This window comes from Gambusia affinis, linkage group LG11 (assembly GCF_019740435.1).
Source record: "Gambusia affinis linkage group LG11, SWU_Gaff_1.0, whole genome shotgun sequence".
Classification (NCBI taxonomy): Eukaryota; Metazoa; Chordata; class Actinopteri; order Cyprinodontiformes; family Poeciliidae; genus Gambusia; species Gambusia affinis.
The window spans coordinates 9,988,350-10,003,026 of record NC_057878.1 but is presented as its reverse complement, the minus strand read 5'-3'; the positions used below and the strand labels follow the sequence as shown (position 1 = coordinate 10,003,026).

General features: G+C 40.1%; 2 protein-coding genes across 2 annotated transcripts; one reads left to right on the top strand and one right to left on the bottom strand.

Annotated features, from left to right (window-relative positions):
- Positions 1-14: 14 nt before the first annotated feature.
- Positions 15-9,628, top strand: fbxl3a (F-box and leucine-rich repeat protein 3a). Its single transcript, XM_044132727.1, has 5 exons — positions 15-1,284; positions 2,588-2,960; positions 3,079-3,201; positions 4,054-4,225; positions 5,467-9,628. The coding sequence occupies exons 2-5, from the start codon at positions 2,589-2,591 to the stop codon at positions 6,105-6,107; spliced, it is 1,308 nt and encodes a 435-aa protein (XP_043988662.1). The 5' UTR covers positions 15-1,284; position 2,588; the 3' UTR covers positions 6,108-9,628.
- A 303-nt stretch (positions 9,629-9,931) lies between these two features.
- On the bottom strand, positions 9,932-14,021 carry cln5 (CLN5 intracellular trafficking protein). Its single transcript, XM_044132728.1, has 4 exons — positions 13,813-14,021; positions 12,662-12,836; positions 12,182-12,407; positions 9,932-11,488 (listed from the first exon to the last, which is right to left on the bottom strand). Exons 1-4 carry the CDS (start codon positions 13,914-13,916, stop codon positions 11,001-11,003), a joined length of 993 nt encoding a protein of 330 aa, XP_043988663.1. The 5' UTR covers positions 13,917-14,021; the 3' UTR covers positions 9,932-11,000.
- Positions 14,022-14,677: the final 656 nt, after the last annotated feature.

The following is a 14,677-nucleotide window of genomic DNA, read 5'->3' as shown; positions in this document are numbered from 1 at the left end:
TAAAAAAAATACAAGTGGAAAGTGAATTATGGATTTTCACAGCAAAATGTGTAGGTAGCTTTTTGAAGATTTGGATTTCCGTTCCAATCTTTCCTGTTCTTTTGAAGAAAAGGGAACATTGTTAAATTTTTTGCAAAATGTTTCTGAAATTCATCCAGTATTTTCAAATACAACTCAAATGTATTTGCAGAAGCCATACAGAATGCAAGAAAAATAATTTTATAGGAGCGATTCAATTAAAATATGTAGACAAGGTAAATGCAAACAGAAGAACTTATAAAAATGAGCGAAAGATGCATCACTCTGGAAGCATTTTTAGTATTCCACATGGTGTCTGGTTTTTTTTTTATCTGCTTAAAACATGTTCATAACTAGGGTGCAATTTATCACTTGAGAAAAAGTTGACAAGAGATGTTATTTGGAGATTTAAATCCATAATTGTGAAATTTAAAGCAGTTATTTAGATTAAGTGACAATCTCATAGGATTTCATTTGAAATATTACTGATTGCGACATTGAGAGCTACAATTACAACAAAATCTTTCAACAAATGCTAACTTTGATACAGAATTATGATCTTGACGGTCAATGTTGTGTTTTAATTTCATCCTGATGACATTTAAACTCAAATTAGTGAGTTTTGAGCTCAGAATCAGAATCACTGTATGCCTTTGAATCTAATATTTATGATGTTGGATTCCATGAATATTAATTTGCCCGTAAATATAACGTTTTACAACCAAAATTTACTTTCAAACTCGTGTTTAACAACATTGTGATTGAAAGTCAAAATTACTGTTTTTCATAGTCCTGACTTAATATCATATTTTTCTAGTTAAAATGACTAACAAAGAGGGTCTAATTTACCTGAAAGAGAATTCGTCTAATAATAACGAAGGGTCGCACTGTTTTGATGCTCGTCTATTTATATATCTGTAGGCGATTGTTTTATGGACAGAAAGCAAGTTTTTGCAGTAGAGTGAGTAATCTCGCGAGTATGCACAATCTTTACCAACAGCCATTTCGCAATACGTTTCCCGTGGAGCACCGCCGCTGTCAAAACACTTCGCCATTTCAGGGTTAGGAGGGGGAACTAGGTCAGCCGAGCGGAGGTGGCAGTTTCTTGTTTTCTGTCGTCGGTGTGCTCGGTAATTGGGTTCCGATGCGAGTTATCTGGCTGTTGCGGATGCGTTTTTTCTTCGTGGGCCCGGGTTGAAGAGTGAAGTCAGCTTTCGGATTTTCCTTCGTCCAGCTACTGAGCTAGCTGTGCGTGTAAACAACAAGGTAGGATGATTCTTGGCTGAGCTGGAGCTTAACGAGTAAATGTCACCTTATCGACAAAGCATTATTCACGACACGTTCAATGCGTTACAGGAAGGTGCGTGTAGTTTTTATTGAAAAACTTTCATTTAAAACAACCTAATGTAAAGTTAGCTAACAGTTGCATTCATTGACGCTGTTGCGAATTACAGGAAAACGCCTTAGACAATTTTACATGACAGGTTTTGTCTTCATGTGATAAAAATTCAAACCTAAAGCTAGCGTTACATGTGTTATCTGCATTGTCATATTTATAATCTTCGTCACGTTTCTCACGTTTTCTGTTGAAAACGTGACGCCACATTGTCATGGTCACGTTGGTTTAGCAGTCAGAAAAATACTAGCATCTTTCCTCTGTTTATCATTCATCCATCCATCCATCCATCCATTATCTGAACACCCTTCTTCCCTAATGGGGTCGGGAGGGTTGCTGGTGCCAATCTCCAGCTGCGTCCCGGGCGAGCGGCGGGGTTCACCCTGGACAGGTCGCCAGTCTGTCGCAGCCTCTGTTTATCATTCGGGTTTATTATGTTCCGTACATAATAAAAACAAGTGAATGTTAATCTACAAACCGGTAATTGATTTCAGCTGTGTTAAATTACTCCAATTGTTATGTGTAGAAAATGTAAACAAAGTTAGATTTATTGCTGCTGAATACAAAATTAGAAAGGAGTCAAAGAAACATATGAGTTTTTGAACTAACACAAAATCTATTCTCAGCAGATTATTTGAGGACTTGAGGGCGTTACAGTTTAATATTAAAGGATCGTCCTCCAAACTCTTAGAATAATAAAGACAAGAAAAACAATCCTGTTCCAAAATTGATGACTCAAGAAATTTATTGCAAAGATAAATAAAACAGTGGTTTAGTCATTATAAGGACACTGGTATTAGGTTGGTGCTTTATACATATTATGCATGAGAAAGAAAAAACTTAAGTTGACTTTAAAAGAAAAAAAGAAAAAGTTTAAGGAAATCTATATTGAAAAACGGCAAATTTTCAGTGACGGTAATACTCAAATTTGTTGTGAGGATTATAAAGTTGAAAGTTAGAAAGTTGTAGGTGGAGCGCGACGCTGGCGCCGGGATGAAGCATGCGGTAAAGGTCCTGTGGTGACCTTTACCGCATGTCTTCCTTCTCGCTCTCAACCCACTGTCCTGTTGTTTCAAGCTATCAGCTAAAGGTTTTATATATATATATATATATATCTATGTATTTTTTTCTGAGCTCATATACTAGACTTAAACGCATGTGTTTATGTTTCAGGATGAAACGGATCAAAGGAGGAGAGGAGGCAAGCAGTGGGGAAAGTCCGCCAGAGGCCTGCAAAAAGCTCCGTAGGGAGGTGAGCGAGGAGTCGGAGGCCAAGGCAGCCGGTGAGTCTCCGCTGTGTGACTGGTCGCTGCTGCCTCAGGAGATCCTGCTGCACATCTTCCAGTACCTTCCGCTGCTGGACCGGGCCTACGCCTCGCAGGTGTGCCGCGTTTGGAACGAAGCCTTCCACATGCCCGAGCTGTGGAGGTGCTTCGAGTTCGAGCTCAATCAGCCAGCAAGCTCGTACCTGAAAGCCACGCACCCGGACCTCATCAAGCAGATCATCAAGAGGCACTCCAACCACCTCCAGTACGTCAGCTTCAAGGTAAAATTCCAATCCCTGTTGAGTCTGTCTGATTTTATTGCTATTGCTAAACGTTGACGTGAAAAATGTCATTTATGTCCTCCTGGAATGATAGCCAGTCTTTGTTTGTTCTCATCAGGTGGACAGTAGCACAGAGTCTGCAGAGGCAGCATGTGACATTCTGTCACAGCTGGTGAATTGCTCCCTGAAGACCTTGGGGCTCATCTCTACAGCCAGGCCCAGTTTCATGGAGGTTCCCAAGGTAGAATCAACACTTAACAAGAATTTCCTTTCTCCATATTAGCCAAGAAAAAGATGAGGTTTTCGGCCAGTTTATCTTGAACCTTTGACACATTTAATTCTCTTACTCACTTGCTGACAAGATAGTGTTTTCAGTATTCCCGCCCACAGATAAGGTTAGAAAGTATCGTCTGTTTCACACATACAAACGAGGTCAGAATTTTGTTATTTGGCCTCAAAAAGAGAACATGATGTTATTTAGTAAACCACTGTTTAGTTCTCCTCTGTGCAGAGTGATCTCTTTCTGAACCCTTGAACAATCCCTTAATGCCGACTGAATGGAAGCCTGAAGGTTTCTCAGCACTTTTGGGCACAAAGAAATTTACATTTTGTATTTATTTATTTATTTTTTGAAAGAAAATATGAACTTCACCTTTTTGTAAGGTTTAAGTTAATGTTAAAATAGATTTTTTTTAATTCAAGTTATTATCTGTATTCTATACATTTTAAACTCTGAGTTTTAAAATGACTACTTTTTGACACAGCTTTGTCATCGATCTGGGTTTTTTCTGTGCTGCTCTGGGATTGATCTGGAAAACTTTTAGTGATGTTGGTTTTGAAACACTTCACCAGCATAGTCGTGTTCCTAAAGTCAGATTCTGTCACATTTTCCTGTCATCACGAGTAGCTGTTAATGTTCACACCGTAACCGATGTTGTTTGCGTATCGTATGAAAACGAATCCAGTTACTTCAGCAATAACGGAGCCTCATCAGTGTTTCTTCTTCAGAGCTGAATTATTGAACTCTGTGTAGTAAGAACTACATTCAGTTTGAGGAAAATCCGGAGGAATGACCGCATTTTTGCTTCCTCAGTCTCACTTCATCTCGGCGCTGACGGTGGTGTTCGTCAACTCCAAGTCGCTGTCCTCGCTGAAGATCGACGACACGCCGGTGGACGATCCATCGTTGAAGGTGTTGGTGGCCAACAACAGCGACACCCTAAAGCTGCTGAAGATGAGCAGCTGCCCTCATGTGTCCCCTGCAGGTACATTGTCATCAAGAGATATTGTTTGCTTTTTTTGTTTTGTTCACATCACAACCACTAACTTCCAGGTATACTATTGGGATTGTATGCAAGAGAAAAGCACAAGTAGTGTAGTGTAGCGTTGCAAATTGTTAACTAAATGACTAGAGGTTTCTGATTTGTTTTGCAAATAAAAATCTGAAAATTATAGCCTTCTTTCGGGTTCCTTTTATCTAGTGCGATCAGTTTCCTCTCGAGTCACCTGATAAGTAAACAGAGACTACCGTCGTATAATTTATTCCCATCGTAAATACAGCTGGAGTGTGAAGGGCCTCAAAGAAAGTGTGAGTTTATACTTTACTTTATAGAGGAGCAGCACACGTGTTAGTCACACATTCCGCAAATCTGGCCTTTATTAAAAAGTAGCATTGCCAGAAGAAAGGTATAATAAATCCAGTTAGCAACAGGCAGGTAGGGGACTTGGAAACGAAAACTCAATTAAACTTTGCCAGTTTTCTTTGCTGTAATAACGCCCAACACTGAAAACCCTCCCAAAAACATCCTCCCCTTGGTGAATCATGATGTTGGCTTCGTTGTGCTTTGATGATGGTTTTATTTGGATGGGAAAAGGGATGGTGCTAATTATAGGGCAGCAGTGGCTGGAGGTAAATCTTCTGTCTGGAGAGCAACCCAAAACACAGAGAGCGCCAGTACAAGGGCTTTAGATCAAAGCGTAGTTAGAGCCATCCAGTCAACATCCAACTGTGGAGAGTCTTAAATTTTGATGTTAACAGAAACTCTTGAGCCACTCTGACAGAGCTGGAGCTATTTTACAACCAAAAATGAGTAACAATCTCATTTGAAAAAGTACTGAATCAATGATATTGAAACAAATGATATTTGTATTTGTGGAAAAAAAACCCCATAAAATCCCAATAATAAAACATTGGCGTTTGCGTTTGTAGCGCGACAGAAACATCTAAATGTCCCCGACCTTTGAAGCTTTGAGTAAGCTGCGTTCTAACGATTTAGACTTTTCTTCACTAATGCGACTTCATACTGTGGCGGTAATTATGAAGGGACCTGTTCTGTGGTTTCTTGCTGTGACTTACATTTTCCTGGAAGGGTTTTCGATGCTCTGTTGATTCAACCCACAGCTTTCCTGCCAAACACAATGAGCCGTTTTGTTCTTGACACAAACTTAAAACCAGGCCAGAACAATCGGCGGGATTAAAAATCAAGAATCCCGTCTGTGCTTGCAGGGATCCTGTGCGTGGCGGACCAGTGTCACGGGCTGAGAGAGCTGGCGCTCAACTACCACCTCCTCAGCGACGAACTCCTGCTGGCGCTCTCTTCGGAGAAACACGTCCATCTGGAGCACCTGCGCATCGACGTGGTGAGCGAGAACCCGGGCCAGCACTTCCACACCATCAAGAAGAGCAGCTGGGACGCCATGGTGCGCCACTCGCCCAAATTCAACCTGGTCATGTACTTCTTCCTCTACGAGGACGAGTTCGGCCCCTTCTTCAACGACGAGATCCCCATCACGCACCTCTACTTCGGCCGCTCCGTCAGCAAGGAGGTCCTGGGCCGCGTGGGCCTCCACTGCCCCCGCCTGGTGGAGCTGGTCGTGTGCGCCAACGGGCTGCGGCCGCTCGACGAGGAGCTGATCCGCATCGCCAAGCACTGCACGCAGCTGTCCGCCATCGGCCTGGGGGAGTGCGAGGTGTCCTGCAGCGCGTTCGTGGAGTTTGTGAAAATGTGCGGCAGGAGGCTGTCCCAGCTGTCCATCATGGAGGAGGTGCTGATCCCGGATCACAAATACTCCCTGGACGAGATTCACTGGGAGGTGTCCAAACATCTGGGCCGAGTCTGGTTCCCGGACATGATGCCGACTTGGTAGGGGGCTGTTTTGAGATGAAAAGCCGCTCCGCTGTGGTGAACTGCTAGGTGCCAACTTGACGAGCAAAACTTCTCTGAGCGTCTGGAGTTTAAAAAAACAAAACGGGGATGTCATGTGAGTCTGCCTGAGAGCCTGAAGTCGACTCTGGAGTGAAACTCAGAGTGGCCGGAAGAGCAACGACAACACGCCGAGTTAAATGGACTAGGGCTGAAACGATTAATCGTGATTAATCGATTATTGAAATAATTGTCCACTGATATAGTGATCGATTAACCGGAGTGCACAGGTTCTAAAAAAAAGACCAACGTATTCAGAATGGTTAATTAAGCCAAATATGTACAAAAAATATATATATACATTTTGCATTTAAAATAAAAACACCTTCTTCTGTAGATTTGCTCTAGCCAAAACTCCTCAAGTGTTTTAATTTAATCAAGTGTTTTATCTTCACCCGGTTCAGATTTACAAAAGAAATTCTACGGTATTGTATTTTAGGCAAAATATTTATTTTCTTAATTAAAAATGAATTTAATTATTTGTCTGTTTGCGTCTTGTAATATATTTCTAATATTGTATAAAAAAAAGGCTTTAGGGGTGAAAGGATAAATCTGCAGAATGTGCGTATTTTTTATCCAATTAATCGTCAGAATAATTGATTAGTCGATTAGTAAAATAGTCGTTAGCTGCAGCCCTGATGTGGACATTTTTCCTCTTTGTGCATCAGGAAAGATGTCAGTCCGTGTGCGTCTGCAAGAACAGGCTCAGGTGTGTTTTCACACGTCAAACGTTTTGCAGAAAATCCGGTTAGTTGCGTCGTTGCATGTCGTTACACTACCACTCGGCCTACATACTGCGCTCTTTTTAGACGCCCGGCGCTCTGAAAACAAAACAGCTCTTGAGGTTTGTGAATTAGTGGAAATGCAAAGAAAGCAACAGATGGGGATTTTTGTTCTTTCAGACGATTCCGAAGGAGTTTTTGACGCTTCTAACAGAAGCAGCGGGAGCTTTTTTTTTTTTCTTTTCTTTCTTTTTGCACTTCATGAATCTCAAAACGTCTCGTTGCAGATGTCCGGCAATGGCAGAGAGCAACGTGTAAATACGGTAGATATTTGTGATGTGAAGGTGTACAGTGTTCAGTAACGTACCTGAATTGTATTTCTTTTTGTGCATCACGCACCTTCTGTATATTAGAGACACTAATGTTTTTTCTTTTTGTACAGTGAGAGAATTTTTTCAACGCACCTTACATGGAAACCAAATGACAGCTGGGCCGAACCGAGTCTTCACGGGCAAATAATGCATTTTTGTATTGAACCGAAGCTCTGATCAATCAGCACCCAGATACAGTAAACTAAAATAATAAGGCCATAATGAAAGAAGAGAAGCAATCAATTTACAGTGCCTTGCGGAAAAAAGCGTGCAGCCCTCGAGCAACACAAAGTAACGTTTGAATTCACAGGTTAAAGAAACGAGCGTCTTTCCTTTAATACTCAGAAATCTGAACAGAAATGTGTTGCATTTATATTCCATCTCCCTGAGTTGATATTTAAAAACCTGCAACTGCATCTGTTTAGTAGTCATGTGACTTGTAAAGGTTATTGGTTTGATTTAGGGGCATTGGAGGAACAGTAGAAGCAGACGCCACATTAATCAGAGTTTTATTTGTAAAAGATGATGCTTACAGTCGGACAGTGTGGAAAAAGCCGAGGTCGTATGAATGCTTCTACAAGCATTCATGCAAGTATTCTAGTCATTTACAAGTATTGTGTAAATCCTGATAGCGTCCAGAAGTGTCGGTGCACTTCAGTGTGCCTTCACTCTTTCTGCTCAGTTTGCTTTGGAATCAGCAATATAATAGTCTGCAGCTGTTGGGGATAAATGCACATTGGGAACACAGAGCTCAACCCTTTTTTTTTTTTTTTTTTTTGTGTCTCGGGTTTCAGTTTTTATCTTCTGCAATTTGCCTGGTGAAGCTCTATATCCTGTCAGTTTCGCATACCAGCCACCCTCTTGTTTTCTTTAATAGCATTTAATCTTTAATAGCATCAAACAGGAGCAGCAGAGTTGTTCTTTTCAAATAAGACTGCTGCTGTCTCCCGCGTTCATCCTTTACAGTCGGAAGAGATGTGGCAAGTGAGATGAGTGAAACGTATTTAAAATATTTTTTTTTTTTCCTTTAAGAAGGAAGTCCAATTCACTTGTATATAAAACGCTGTGTGTTTGATTATTTTGAATAGAAATGTACCTATTTCTTTATTTCACCCTGTCGGGTTCGACGTTTGCTCAACCAGCAGCTCTTTGTCTTTGGTAATACCAGAGTCCGAATTAAGCTGAAGTAGTTTACTTTTTTTGTTTTCTCTCTTTCAGATAGACCCTCGAGAAGTTACGCTTTGTTGTTAATTATTACGCAGAACTTAATTTGTGAGTTAGTATTTAATGTAGATCAGCAACAAGATCATTGTTTATGTTTTATACTTCTGGTTGTTGTCACCGTGGTATCGTTGCAGACAGGTGGTCCTCAAGTTCACTATGGCGGTTTTTACAATACTTAAGTCCTTAAAAAAATGCAAGGAATTGAGTGGTGGTGTCTCTCTTCTGATGTGGTCGCTAGATCTTGTTAATGTGTTGGGTTTTTTTGGGGGTTTTTTTTTAAACAAAACGGAAAAATGGAAGTCCACTATTTTGCCAGAAGTATTTATTTACTCCTCCAAACTCAGAACCAGTTTATTTGCACCAGATTCATAAAGATGAGAGATTTTTGGTGTGGAATAGATAAAATCCTGATTTCAGCCTGAGTGGACACCTCAGTGAAAATTGTTAGTCAAATTTACACGTCCAACATCAGTGTCTGACCTCACAAATGTGCTTCTGGAAGAATGTTAGTGGCTCTTGAAGATTTTTCTTTTTCTAGACCTGGAAAGCGTTTTTAGAAGAGTTGAAGCTGTTAGTTTCAAAAGTTGCCTTTCATCATATCAAACCCTAAGAATTTGATCTTGAGTGAGTGAGGGTCCACAAATTAATACTTTTGGCAATATGTAGACTACAAAAGGAGACATTTAAAGTCATCATTAGACTCTTTTAGTATCAAGTCTCACTGAAGTAGGTAGCTGTACCGTCTGTGTTCATGTCATCGATATGGCAACATATCACCTGATTATTTTTGGATTTAGTGCTGTGATTTTACTTCAGTTAAAGAAACCAGCGCATTCGATTTTTACTGTCGCCCTCTTCTGAATATTCAGCTGAACGAGTGACTCTTTGAGGGAAAATTATTTATCTTGCATTCTTAAGTACCCACCGTCAGAAAATGTTTTGATCTATGTTTTGAAATGTTTTAGGAAAACTTAACTGTTTAATGCTGCTTTTTTATTATTATTTTTATTATTTTTGCTTCTGTACAGCAAGTGATTATGGAAAACAAAAATACTTTGTCTCCTTTGCTTCACTGGTCACTCGTCTTTAATTTAAAGGTATTGTTTGGGACTTGTGATCTTCTCCAGAAATAAACTATTTTGAATGTACTTGTTGCACCTTGTATTTAGACATTTCCGACAGTGACTCTAGCCGAAGACAAAATACTTCCCACTTGTGAATTTATTATTCATACTCTAAAATATCCTTTTATTTTGTCAGGGTTTCTTTTTTTTTAACCACAGAATAATTTATTTCCATTTCTTGTTATGCATTGATGCAAAATCAAATCATATAATTGGGCAAAAAGCGCAGACCGTCCATGTGATGATCTCATCTGGAGGTTTTGCTGTTGCACAGCGTTGCATTGCAGAGCCAAAAGGGCCGTCAGACAAAGAGTTCACGATGTCAGCCAGAGTTGTAAGCATTTTTTTTATTAATCAGGTTAAAAAGTCAATAAGGCATCTTTTCAGACTGTAGGAAAAAAAAAGTCTTTGTACTCAGTGCGCTGATAATGTGATATGACCAATTGTAGTTTCCAAAGGAAATGATTGGGCTTAGCAATGATTTTAAAGTAGAAGCCACAACAGATTTCCTTTATGCCGTTATCTCTAGTTAACTCACCGACTCGTTCCAATGCCCTCCGCCATTACTGCCATCCCTACAAAATATGTGCAACACACCCAAAAACCTAGAATAAAGCCACATAAAAAGAAAACTTCAACCTTTGATTTTGGCACATTTACATTGAAGATGAAAGTTAGTTAAATATCTGAAAGATATTTATTGGTATTGGATCAATGCTTAACTGTAGTCCTTGTAGAAAATGTTCCTCATTCCCATTTTGAAGCATGACACAGAGGAAATGAGCTTCTGTGTCATTTTATATCTGAATTATAAATTAAAACTTTCTAGACAATTTGATCAACATAAAAGGTTATTTAGAAAAAAAAAAATATATATATATATATATATATATGTGAAATTGTTATGGATGCCGATAGCAATGCTAGTAGTTGCAAAAAATACTTGCAAATGTTGGTTGGAATAAATCTTTGAAGTAGATTTCTTTTAAGGACTTCAGAACATTTTTATCAGGTATGCTTATAACATCAGATATAACTCAAGTTATTTTCATTTAAATCATTTAAATTCATTTAACTTTTTTTCTTCATTTGTCCGTCTGTGAGGCATGAAAGTTTACATCTATGGCATTTCTATAAATATAGCAGACGAGTTAGATCAGGTTTTGTTCAGACAATGTTTCCACCTAGTGGTCAGATAAGGATCATCCACCCACAACAGATATTTTAAAAGGTGAAATGAGACCAGTGTGCTTCCTGCAGAAAAGGGAAAGTGTTACTGTGTTGAAACGAAACAACCAACTCGGCATGAAAGTTAGCAAGTGCTGGCAGGACTAGTCATGAATTTTAAACTTAAAAAAACAGAATTAAAATCATTTCCAAGTGTACAGGCTGGTTGTTAAGGCAAAGGCACCTCTTCATATGTAATCTGCACGTATGGGTGTTTCATTGGCAGGTGCCAGTACTCAAAGTTGTAGTACAGGTAGAAGTTCTTGTCCAGCACAACCTCTTTGTAAGCCTCCAGGAGGCTGAAAGCGAGGTCGAAGATTGACTGGTGCGGCCTGAACATGCGGTAAAACTGTTGGATGTCCGTCGCGAGGTTTTTCAGCGCCGGCTGCCCGAATATGGCGCTGTCGTTGCCCAGGTACCTGGGCTCTCCGCTGTACAGATAGATCTTGGTGTAGTTGGTCTGCGAGCCGCTGGACAGCTTGGCTCCCAGCTCGGCCAGCTTCTTGTACGTGCGATGGACGAACTGGGAGCAGTCGTACGACTCGAACCACACCGTTGCGTTCGGACCGGGGTCAGAGCGAACGGTCCAGGTCTCGTAGTAGATCCCGGTCTCGTTGTCATCCTGCACCCACTGGGCCATGGCGTTGAACTGACTCCCTGCAGGACAAAACGTAGGGTTTAGGAAACGTAAGTGCTGATAATAAACACTCCATCATGTTCATCAACATTACAGCGATGTGAAAGACTGTGTACCGCTTTAGAGATTTCTTCTGCTTTTGCTTTCACGTGTTTTACTGTAGATTATCAACCAAATTTTAATATCAAAGATAATCTGAGTAAAAGCTAAACTCTGTCCTCAAAGAATAATTTAGAAATATTTTTAGAAAAGGCCGCTGAAATCTGCATGCGAATATATATCTACCCCACATAAATAATGATTTTACTGTGATTTACCACATTTTCTATTCAATTTCAGTCATCACAACCATCATAGATGGAACTCTTAACATGAAGTAGACTAACGGGTGTCAAACAGCAGTGTATCATACCCAGATCTACAAGGAATTTGAAAACAAGTAATAAACAAAGTCATTGACATCTTTCATTTCTAACCACCACCTCAAGTTTGCTCAGGTTTTAATTGACATGACGTAAAATTTGATATTCGTTTGACACGTTTACGGTCGATTGAAAAGCAAAAACCGAAGAGATCTGTCTGTAACCTTTTTTTTTTTTTCTCTAAGAACTGTATTTATTTCTGGGCGATGGGATGTGCAGCTGCAGCCTTGGGAGAGTCACAAATGCAGATCGCCAACAGGTCTTTCTACAAACGAAGTCAGAAAATATCACCTGTCACTTCTCCTATTTTCTCCAGGGTTCCGTTCTGCGACCAGTGCAGGTCATCGATGCCTTCGAAGAAGCAGGCAGCTCCCTGGTTGCACCAGAAGGGGGCGAACATCTCCGGCCGGAGGTGAGGGAACGTGCAGTTGCCCAGCTGGAAAAGCTCGTACCACTCCATGGTGTAGTTGGCCCCAGTTTTCAGGCTGCTGAAGCCGATGGCATCGTGCATGATGTGCTGCAAGACACATCAGTGAAACTTTGGCTTGAGAAGACACGGGCGTGGAGGGGAAGAAAGTTGCGCAGCTGCGTTTCTATTAATACTGTCAAGCACAGCAGCACCTCAGCTTCCACAATGCTGCTATTTCGGATCATTTCGAAAGTACGCGAGTGAAATACAGCGTTCTGTCTGCACCAATTCAGACGTCACGTCAACTGAAAGCTGCAGAGAGAAATATCTGAAATAGAAATGTCAAAGATTGATGCACTTACAAACTTCCCCAGCACATCTCCGTATTTGAACTCCCACACAGGTGTCTGCAGCCGGTAGACAGAGACGACGTCGTTGTCTCGTATGGCGGGAAAGCGTCCATCGCGGTCTCCGGTGGGGCAGAAAGGGTAGAGAGCTTCGCAGTACGAGTCCGCAGGAGGCCGCCGGTCAAAGCGCCTGATGAGAACAGAAGGAATGAGGGACGGAGAGTCATAATCACGTCACTTCGGAACCATTTAACAGCGACCTCTACAGCTACCAAAATAATAAGCAAACTTAAAATGGAATGAGATTTTTCACACACTTTCAGGGGCCAACAATGTCACAGTTTTAGATCTCCTTCTGTAAATTATCTCGAGATTTATAAATAATAAAAAGTCAGCTCTAAAAATAGAAATGACCAATTCAATTGTTTTGCCTAGCTTGTTGTGCTTTGACACAATAAGACCACAAAATTCAACTTGCAAAATTTGTACTTTTGTGTGATAAACCAAAAAAAAGTGGTGATTACCTGGGAATAAAGAGGAAAAATATTTCAGCATCTTAAACTATTAAAAATTGTTCACTTTGTGAAACCTCCTTTCATTAAAGTATTTTTGGGTTATGTCTCTGAAAGGTTTGCACATCTAGAGATTGAAGTTTTCGCTAATTCCCTTTTGGAAATTAACCCAAGTTCTCTCAGACTGGATGGAGAACACTCATTTTCAAGTTGTATGTAGATATGGACTTTGACTAGATCATTAGCACATGATCTAAAACCTTCCCACTATGCTAGGTGTCTGTTTAGTGTTGCCGTCCTGGGAAACGACCTCTGCTCCAATTGTGTATTGGGGAGTAAACTTTTTTTTTTAACTGTACGACACTAAATATTACTGATGCAAAAGTTTTATGATTCCATTTGCTGAAAATTACGCATTTTAATCTAATACCGGCAATTTAAGCAGACATCAGTTTCACTCAGTTCCTTAAAGTGACGCAAAGTAGAATCACGTTGAAAAACGGATGAATAAATCAACGTAGCTGAACTAAAACAAGTTTTCCCCAAAAGTCACATTTGTGACACAGCCCAGCTACATCAAATTTAAGCGAATGCAAAACAAAGACGCACTTCTCCCCGCTGTCTAATCAGTCATATGATGAGCTGACTGCATACCTGTAGGGAACAGGCCACTGCTGTTGTCCGTCAGCCCGCAGCTGAGCGACAGCATGGAGGGAAAGGAGCAGCTTCACGCACACGGAGACCTCCTTGCGGGACATGTCGCAGCCGGACAGATAAACCTAAAACGAGGAGAAAGTTACGGTGATTGTTTTCACATGATTCTTCCTCTGTAAACCGACTTCCTGTTTCACGGGGTCACGTGGTTTTGTTGATGAGACGCAATCATATGACGTCACTGAAACGGGAGAAGAAAATAAACTTCATTGTTTATTTAGGATCTTCTAATGTAGCTATACAGAGCCCGTCTGGTGGCGTGGGAGACAAAAAAAAATTGACCTAATAACTCGTGGGAAATTGTGACCTAGATTTAATAATATTGATTATTATCATCAATGGAATCCGATCTCCCTGGCAAAACACTTCTAAGCCCGAAGGGCTCCGTACTAAAACCTGATAAAAATTTTTTAACAAATATAAAAAGATAGATTACCTTATTATATTTAAAAGCTTATGGATAAAAGAACAAGAGATTTTTTTGTCTTTTGTTTGTAGCTTGGGATTTTATCTTTTTTTCCCCACTATTATTTAAAAATACTTTCAAATATATCTTTTGTTTGCTCGCATCTTTTTAGAACTCGACATTGCTGGTTTATAAATAATTATAATCCTTCTAATTAGGCGTGAAGCTGATTTAAAGATCGAAGCTTTAAAAGTAAAAGCCAAACGAAAAAAGAAAACTATACCTTTTTTTCTCTGCAGCGAATAAAAATAGTTTTCTGGTGGAAGCTTTAGTTTGAAATTGCACAATACTAAAACGTAATTAGTGCTAATTTATTTGAATATTTTCATGTAAATGTCA